This window comes from Armigeres subalbatus, chromosome 3 (genome assembly GCF_024139115.2).
Source record: "Armigeres subalbatus isolate Guangzhou_Male chromosome 3, GZ_Asu_2, whole genome shotgun sequence".
NCBI classification, from domain to species: domain Eukaryota; kingdom Metazoa; phylum Arthropoda; class Insecta; order Diptera; family Culicidae; genus Armigeres; species Armigeres subalbatus.
In genome coordinates, this window is record NC_085141.1 from 296,199,827 (window position 1) to 296,209,782 (window position 9,956).

A 9,956-nucleotide genomic window follows, 5' to 3' on the forward strand; every position below is an offset into this window, starting at 1 on the left:
ATGAGCATTTACCTTATGACTTACCTCTTGATAAATTTTATATAGTCTGCCAAACAATAACAGCAGGCAATGGAGTGACCTTGAATGCTCTTTGCTCTTCGCAAAAAAATTCAGATAACACATCCAAATCTTATGTGCGTTTATCATATCTTTTATTTGTTCTTGAACTTGAATCTTTTATCTGCTTCCACCAGCAAGTCATATAAAAGGTCCACCAATGTGGCAATATCTGCTAGTTGCTTGCTAAAATGGCGTTCAAACTGGGACTACTTATCTGTGCGCTGATCCAGCTTTCAACGGCCGCGGTAGAAGTACCGGGAGCGTTGCTTAAGAGTTCATCAGTTGCAACTTTTGCAGCGGTGGCAGCAGCAGTAGCACCAACCTGCGACAAAGTTAGCGTTTATTCTACGTGCAATGATTGCAACGAGGTTTTAATTTGCCTGGGAGCATCAGAGGATACAAGGGACTGCAGCGTAACGTCGCCATCTACTCCGTACTGTTCCAATGGGGCATGTTCTGCGATGCCAGACTCTTCCGCTGACTGCCTTCCCGACGGAATAGTCTGCACCGGTGTGGGATTCTTTCCTGATCCAAAGAACTGTCAGCTTTACCATTACTGCGAAAAAGTCAGCGATAAATCGTCCGTTTACGAGTGCCCACCAAACTATGTGTACAATGCAGAAACCAGCCTGTGCAAACAGTCATCACAAGCTAAAGATTGCATAACGATTCAGTGTGATCTGAGCAAGATTTTCGTTAGCTATGGCACCAGCAAGAAATACTACGCCTTCTGTCAATATGACGGTACTACAGTGAAGAGCATCTCAATTCTCAAATGTGGCGATAATTCAAGCTTCGATGGAACGACCTGCGTCTTCAAATGCCCTGCTGCTGGTAATTATGCGCACGCGGATCCGTCCAAGTACTACCAGTGCTATAGCTCCGGAGGGCAGCTAGTGTATACGGTGCAAAGTTGCACCACTGGAAAGAACTTCGATCAGAGCCTAAAAGTTTGCATCACGGCGGTAACGACAACAACGGTGGCAACAAACAATGACTAGACCATCGTTATTTTAATTCACAAAGGTTACATTGAGATTGATTCAATACAGGACGATAAAAAAAGACCCAATGATGGCAAGCATTATCAAGAGGAATATTCCTGCAAAATTATAAAATATTGTCGAATTTAATTGATTGGTGGATTAATTGACCATCACGAAGCAGAATCAATAAACGATTATTATGCATTTATTTGTTATTTTCTATTGTTATTTAATTGTTGAGAAATTTACTTACACTGATGCTTTTGACACTTAAATACCGGGTGGTATTTAAAAATACCGAAATTGAAAGCGGTACGGGAGCGTGAGAAATTTTACACGTTGATAGAATTCACCTGGCTTTCTATTTCAAATATGTTTTTTTTATATTTTTTTAAGTAAATCAAAAATCCAAAGAAGCTTAAAAAATAAAAAAAAATCGAAGGTAATTTGTTCGAGACTTCTTCTTCATTGCATCCCTCATCGGGATATTGCCGCATTGCAGCTTAGTGTTCATTTAGCACTTGCGAGTTTTTAAGCCAAGTAAGTAACTATTTCAGTATTGGTATATCATGAGGCTAGCACGATGGTACTTTTATGCCCAGGGAAGTAGAGACAATTTCCAATCCGAAAACTGCCCAGATTGGCACCGGGTATCGAACCCAGCCACCTTCAGCATGGTCTTGCTTTGTGGGCGCGCATCTTATCGCACGGCTAAGGAGGGTCCCAAGAGTTCAAGGCTATTGATGGCTTAAATAAAAGATTGTGTACAATTATTGTTGTTTTGACTACTTGGCGAAATAACCAAAAGTAAGCAAGCCGTCTGGTGGCATAATTTTGATAAGAGCGTCAATTTAAGAATATTTACAATGCTAATTGTTCCACACATGTTCCACTTAGGCTACTTCAACTCGTATTGGACCAGATTTAGTCACAAACAAGTTGCAACCGGCTTTGCCTGACTTGTGCTGCTCGGGTCTGCTCAACCATAGCGTATTGTAAAGCCTAGAACTCGGAACCGTGATTAAAACACACAAAACGTCTTTTTCAACTTCGATTCATTACTCCGTCACTTAGAGACCACACACCGCACGCGCCTTCACTCGCTCTCGTAACTCCCCACGGATCACTCGATCTCACATCGGGGTTACGAACTTAATCTTACACGAATTACATTTACAAAAAGCGTATGATGCATAAGACATTGTTCAAACTCTACACCCCCCTTAACTTAATCATCTTGAACATAGCTTATGAACGATATTTTTAGGCAAGATGACTATCGGTGGTCGAGTGTTGAAACAATCTCTACAGCAGGGCTGTTCTGTAAGTCTTAAGTTTATATTATTTCCTAACTAGTCTATCTCATCGGTGTTTACTGTGATAGCTAGATCCATTCGAGGGAAACCATTCAAGTGAGCGACATTTGTATTTAAAATCCGGTATGTTTTCTTACATCGCAAAGTTGCTTCTGGACCTGCAGAAAATTTCACATTCTTCCGGCTTGAAATTGCTTGACCGCTTGTTTTCTTTAACCATGCGTTTTGTAACACCGTTATACTCCTCGTTGAAAATAAAATATTTTGATTCTAGTCGTGTATTCGTGTACTCCGCTCTCTTTATCTTATTTGCCTAATCTCTATCACAGGCTTTCTCCTCTTCAATGTGTCCATCTCTTTCATTAAAAATCAGAAGAGTTATGAACAAGACACGACCGCCCGACGCAAACTACGTAAAACAGTTTGGTGCATTAGTGCTATCATGCATGAAGATTATAAGATAATTCATTTGATTTCCTATGTCACTCGTTCAAGCATGAGCATGAACATGACTGCCCACGATTGCTACTCCGCTATTGCCAGGCCAGATGTAATTATGTTATTATACTATTATTATTATTATTATTATTATTATACTATTATTATATTAAATATAACCTTCGATGTATAAAAACTGGTTACCCAAAATTAAGCAATACCGGTGCCGGCCGTATCCGAATGCAGGTCAATTAAGGAGTGGGTAAGAATATGCTAAGCCGACGAGTCATCTGCACTTCCACGAGTAATCACTGAGATGTTCGATATATGGGGTAGGGAGGTAGCGTGGTTCATTTTGGTAAACGGTATGCCGGCCGCGTGCAATGTGTAGTTTTTCCGCACAAAGCAAAACAAAATAACGCGAGTCTCGAGACTGTTCTGCATCGATCGATCGCGCACCAAATAATTAGCTTTTCGACAGCACACAGCAAAACAAAATAACGCGTGGCATAATTCACAATATGAAAATTATTTGAAATGTCAATTTAAAATTTTCTCTAATTCCACAGTAATTTCATCGACTATTGGATTCGACTTGTATTGGTTAATATATCCCAAAGTTTAATACCTATGAAATGGCGATTAATTGCTTTGAAGTCAACCGTCTAAGACGAGTTAAGTAACTCCATTCAATTCCACCAATTATTTCGATAGTTTGTTATTATTTGTTTGCAAGGTTTTGTTTCTCTTTTTTCAAAGTTTCTCTTTTGACAGCTGCCGCAGCCAAATTCCCTTTTTTTGTGGACGGCTTGAAATGGATTTTTATATACTCTTATAAGAGGTTTATAGTGGTAATCTAGAGAGGGCCATTTGGACATCTTACTCTTATAGTGGTCATCAGAAGGTAATCCTGTAGTAATGGGTTTTATTGCCAGTTCTTGTAATTCGATCTTGAAAACCACTCCTAGAGCGGAATAAAACTTGAAATGTTACTTGGATATGCATATTATGTACAAGACAATGTCCGCCATTACGCATTTTTGTCCGAGGTACCCCCTGTAGCTAGTAAAGGTACCCCCAGGGGTACATGTACCCCAGGTTGAGAACCGCTGTACTACAGAGAGCATGTACCATATTTGAAACTGGAAAATTGATCTTCAGTTACGCGTGTAGATCGAAAGGCCTTACTCCAGGGATTTCTTGGATGACCAAGAACATATGCAGTGAACGCATTCTGTTCTTTGTACTACAGAGAGCATGTACCATATTTGAAACCGGAAAATTGATCTTCAGTTACGCGTGTAGATCGAAAGGCCTTACTTCAGGGATTTATTGGATGACCAAGAACGGCCTTACTTCAGGGATTTATTGGATGACCAAGAACATATGCAGTGAACGCATTCTGTTCTTTGTACTACAGAGAGCATGTACCATATTTGAAACCGGAAAATTGATCTTCAGTTACGCGTGTAGATCGAAAGGCCTTACTCCAGGGATTTCTTGGTTGACCAAGAACATATGATGTGAACGCATTCTGTTCTTTGTACTACAGAGAGCATGTACCATATTTGAAACCGAAAAATTGATCTTCAGTTACACGTGTAGATCGAACGGCCTTACTCCAGGGATTTCTTGGATGACCAAGAACATATGCAGTGAACGCATTCTGTTCTTTGTACTACAGAGAGCATGTACCATATTTGAAACCGGAAAATTTATCATCTACGTATTCTATCTCTGTACCACAAGGAGCATGTACCATACTTAAAACAGGACTGCAAATTTTTGTTCCTGAGCTCAAGCCATTTCTTGGATAACTGGACGACTTATCTGTGACTTTATGCAGAATAACTATTATTTCGGTCAATTTTGAAACTTAAAAGTTTGTTTTCGGTTCCAGTTAACAAAAATTTCCTATTGCAATCCCATTTCGACCGCATAAAAATGGTTTCGATTGTGCTGCCATTCAATTAAATGCCTCAGTCTGTCAAACAACTAACACACACGCTTAACATGTACATACGTGGGTAGTGCTGCCAACAGATTTTTGTTATGAAATTATTTCTCTTGTTTCAAACTTTTGGAATAGTGGAAAATTTTAGTGTGAATGACGAGTGTGTATGAAAAATATTTATTTGGAAGACTTTTCTTTTATTACACTTGCGGAACATAATTGAAAAACCCACTTTTATTGACTGCATGATGTATTATCAGATGTGTAACATAAGATTATTTCAGTTCAAACCGCCAGTTTGGCAACGCGTTTTTCGACTATAAACAAGGCGACGAAGAAAATAAATTTCAAACGCTCTAAAGTTTGAAGAAACAGATCATTTGAACGCCTTCCGGTAATTATTTTTCAATTATTTTACACTTGAGCAATAAACATTGCTTTTATTTAGTGCGCAGTGAGAAATTTATGTGAAAAAGTGCGGTGAAAATCAGTGAATTGCGTTGATTTTGGTGACGGTGTTGTGCGTCTTCTACAGCAGTGAACGAACTGGATTTTCCTTCGTCGCACGGATAACGTAGGAAATTGTGAAAAAGTCACTGCCGCAAAGTTAAATTTAACTGTATTTCAAGTAAGTAACACCGGAATGTAATTTGAATGAATGCAGATCGTAGTGTACACTTTTTTCTATCTCGCCAGATGATTAGTTCATTATTTTAGTTTACGATTCGCGAGTATTTAGTGATTTAGAATTTGATATGACGAATACTAGCGCCATGGACGAATTAGCGCATAACCCTAACAGTGACTTTCATTCACTGCCCGAGCCATCCCCAGAAAGGATGTACGGCAAAGACGGACGCTTCGATAATTCAATTGTTCTCAAATGGCCCTCGCATACTTCAACACCTTTCAAACAATTTTCACACTTGTCGCTGCCTAGCGATAACATTCGGACTCCGTTTCTTTCCCATCTGCTTTCGCACACACGCTGCTCCTTTCCTCTATACGAGCAGCATCGAAACCGATATGCCAATAAAATTGAATTTAAACTTGATTATAAAATAATGTATTATGTTTATTTTACAGAAAAACAAAATTGCCAACATTTTTGGTAGATAGGAAATGGAAAAAAAAAACGAAGTTACCACCTTCAGTATATCTTGATTTAATCGAGAAAGGCATCGTCGGTAAAACCATTGCCATTTTAGTACTCTCACTAGAAACATTTTTATAGACAGGGGTACTGGTGGCAATTTCCCATGTATAAGTAAGCATTTTCACTGTTGCAAGTTACTCAATACCAGGAGAGTTTATGACATTATTTGAATTCTCGCAACTTTTCATTCGAAGTTTTGTTCATCATTACTTACTTTTCGAAAATGTGGAAGTTTTGAGCATTGCGTACTACCCGTCTGAGCAGGCCGAGGCACGATTTTCAGTCTTCATTTTTATGCAGAAATTAACTAAGAACTTTTTAAACATGTAGCTTGAAAACATTAAGGAATTATATTCTTTTCTGAACATCATAACTTTCTATCATATACTAAAGCTCGATAACCTGAATGTCCAGATTGAAAAAAAAAATTACGGGTAGCCTTGGAAAATGCATCTGAATGGAATCAAGTCAAAGTGTTGCGAGTTACCCCATTTGACGGTATCTTGATTAATTGGAATCATCAGGTGGCGCTCTGCAAATAATTATTTCGAATGTACATTCACTATTTACTACAACCTGGGACAACTATCCATCTGTTATCTTGACATGCAGGATTACTTCGTTTTAAATATCAAAACATACAGTTCTTAGAAATTCTCCCACTTAGTTGTTTATCACTTGCATAAAACTGGGTATCAGATCTATAGAGAGATTCAATCAACCTTCATCTACGCCACAATGCGCTATCTCCCAGCCCTTGCCATTTTCCTTCATCTAATTTTCATCGCCACAGCCCAGGCAGATGTTCCCGGTGTGAAATTAGGTCGCAGCTCTCTGTTACGATCGTTTGCACCCGGAAGTTGTTCGGACGGCACCGGGAAAACATCCATCTGTACCAGCTGTTCGTCGCTGTCGGTTTGCTTCGGAGGCAACGCCATCGTAGAATTTGCTTGCACCGGAACGAATCCGTTCTGCAACCCCGGAAGCGTGGAAGCGAGCTGTTCGTCGGCACCCTCGCCAGGCTGTGCGGCCGCTGGTGATACTGCGGTCTCGATTGTATGTCCAGCCCTCGGTGTTCTGCCAGGTAAGTTGTTTCACATTTCGCAATCAAATTAGTGATTTTACAAACGATCCTCATTTCAGATCCATCAAACTGTAGGGTGTACCACGTTTGCCGCACCCTGCAGCAGGCGTCCGACGTGTATCAGTGTCCGCCGGGATACCACTTCAACCTTACCACTCAGTGGTGCCGTTCGGATCAAACCGATCAGTGCGTTCGAATCAACTGCGGAACCACTAGCGGATTTGTGTACTACGGAACATCCAGGCAGTATTTTGCCATATGTGTGGTCGCCAATGGTGTGACTACGCCGTATATAATGAAGTGTCCTGACAGGGCGACGTTTAGCGCGACCACCAACAGCTGTGTCTACCAATGTCCCGGCCAAGGTAACTTCGCAAATTCTAATGACCTGGCAAGCTACTATCAGTGCTATATTGTGAACGGAAACTACGTCGTGGGGTTACAAAGATGTCCGAGTGGTACGACGTTCAAGGAATCGTTGCAGTATTGTTCTTAAAAGGATAAGTGGAACAATTTCATACAACAACTAAATGTAGAACTCTGTACAAATTAAAATAGTGTTGGACTTTGCACGTTCCAAAGTTTCTTCGTTTCTTTTGCGTATAATCATTAGATCACATTTGAAGACCGGGTTAGCACATGGAATGGAAAGCTCCTGGAATGACTTCTCACTTAGATCAGCATATGCTTGTCGTTGGTTGAATTGATCATCCGTGATTCAAGCTTTACATCGTCGCATTTGCGAACGTAAGCGTTGTTATGTGAATGATCGCATGCTTTCGTGCCTCTAGAATTGAATCGTCTATTGCATTACAGCCCCTACATGAAGACTAAAATAGAAACTCGCCCTCAATAAATTGAAATTTTTCATACAAAAAAAAAACAGAAAATTGCCAATAAAGAAATCAAGGTGTGAGCAATGAATAAATATAAAATTTCCACAAATAATCAAAATTTCCATAAACAATTAAAATTTTTCCACAAAACAAAATTTCTAAAAAAAATACAGTTGTAGATAAGGGGAATGTACCATTCCATACTGTGCATATTGACCATTATGGATCGTTAATTTTATCCAATAGTAGGGTGAAACGTCCTATCGTTGTGGTATGCCCTAATGTTGTAGTGTAGGTAGTGTTAAAATAGTCCATTCTGGATATAACAGCATCAAAAACAATTGTGGATCCGCTAAAACTCTTCGAATCAGCCACTAGAACACCTTTTCTTTAACAAAATTCCGTTCGAAATGAAGAAAAATCAACATTTTTGATTAAAAAAAAATGCATCTTTGAGCCTATTATTGCGGTAGTGCTAAGGTCCTATTGTTGTGGTATCGCTCTCCATAAGAAATACACGCAATACCGCAACAATAGGACTGACCTTCAAAAAATATCGCAACGATAGGCAACTGCGTCCTATTATTGCGGTAGTTTGTTTTTATTGTGACAAAACAAAACAACAAAAGTATAGCAAAATTGACATCTTCTTCTTCTTCTTCTTCTTCTTCTTCAATGGCTCTACATTACAACTGGAACTTGGCCTAGCTTTTCAACTTAGTATTCTATTAGCATTTCCTCAGTTATTAATTGAAAGCTTTTCTATGCCCGCCATTGCATGAGTATGTATCTTGTGTGGCAAGTACAATGGATACACTATGCCCAGGGTGTCGAGAATGTTTCCAACCCGAAAACATCCTAGACCGGACCGAGAATCGAACTCGCCATCTCCGGATTGGCAATCCTACGCCTTTGCTCGCAAGGCTACTGGAGACCCAAAATTGCAAAATTGACATAGTGTTTACGAATTTAGAGTTAATGAGTATCCTATTCGACTACAGCAATGTGAAAACCCGACTTAATCCACCTACAGTGAACGCAACCCTTCTTACACTTTTGAATGGTTGTGTGTGCCCAGTTCATATTACAATTTCTATGCATATGACCTTCAATTGAATATAAAATAACTGATATTATCATGCTTTTATCGATTTCAAAATAAAAAAAAGGGATATTTCTGTAAATTTAACAATTTAAAAAAAAATACAAAAAGACTGCAGATTTGATTTGCCGCCTTAAATGGCAATATTACAGCTTCTGTTTAAGCAATAAGAGTTCAAATCGGGTCATAGACGGCTGAGATATTGGTGTGACAATTATTCATTAGTAGTCTGAAAATATGTCTCATATTCGTATTTCACAGATATCTCTGAAACCGAATTTCCGATTGCAGAAAAAAATTAATGAGTCCAATGACAAAAACATAGCTTTCGTTCAAAGATAAAATCGCACAAATCGGTCCAAGGACGACTGAGATCTTGATGGGACATATTTTACCAATGTGTGAAGTTGATACGTCTAATGCTTTATGTTCGTATTTCAGAGATATCTCCGGAACCCAATGTCTAATTGCAAAAAATACAATGGCAAAGTCATAGCTTTCGTTTAAAGATAAAATCATGCAAATTGGTTTACAGACGGCTGAGATATTCATGTGACAGTATTTTGTTAGTTTTCTGAAAATACACTTCATGTTCGTATTTCTCACATATCTCTGGAACCAAATGTCCGATTGCAAAAAAAATTGAACTCGTACAATGACAAAGTCATAGCTTTCGTTTAGTGTTAAAATCGTGCAAATCGGTCCACGGACGGCTGAGATCTTGATGTGAGATTTTTGTAACGCACACACATACGCACACACGCACACACGCACACACACACACACATACATACATGTGCTCAGCTCGTCGAGCTGAGTTGATTGGTATATACGACTTGGGTCTCCAAGCCTCAGATAAAAAGTCGGTTTTTCAAGCGATCTTTATACCCTTCTTAGGGTGTAAGAAGGGTAAAAAGATAAACAGTTCATTTTTAAAGATTTTTCGTAATCAATTTTGCTCTGACGCGATGCTTAACCCCTCCATAATAGGTCGTTTTACCCTAAATATAAACTGTTTTTTGTA

The 9,956-nt window shown here is 39.1% G+C and overlaps 2 protein-coding genes across 2 annotated transcripts; both read left to right on the plus strand.

Annotated features, from left to right (window-relative positions):
* The first annotated feature begins 248 nt into the window (after positions 1–248).
* Positions 249–1,236, plus strand: LOC134220405 (uncharacterized). The gene has a single exon (XM_062699463.1). It carries the CDS (start codon positions 249–251, stop codon positions 1,059–1,061), a length of 813 nt encoding a protein of 270 aa, XP_062555447.1. The 3' UTR covers positions 1,062–1,236.
* Positions 1,237–6,613: 5,377 nt separating this feature from the next.
* On the plus strand, positions 6,614–7,575 carry LOC134220406 (uncharacterized). Its single transcript, XM_062699464.1, has 2 exons — positions 6,614–6,994; positions 7,054–7,575. The coding sequence occupies exons 1-2, from the start codon at positions 6,649–6,651 to the stop codon at positions 7,488–7,490; spliced, it is 783 nt and encodes a 260-aa protein (XP_062555448.1). The 5' UTR covers positions 6,614–6,648; the 3' UTR covers positions 7,491–7,575.
* Positions 7,576–9,956: the final 2,381 nt, after the last annotated feature.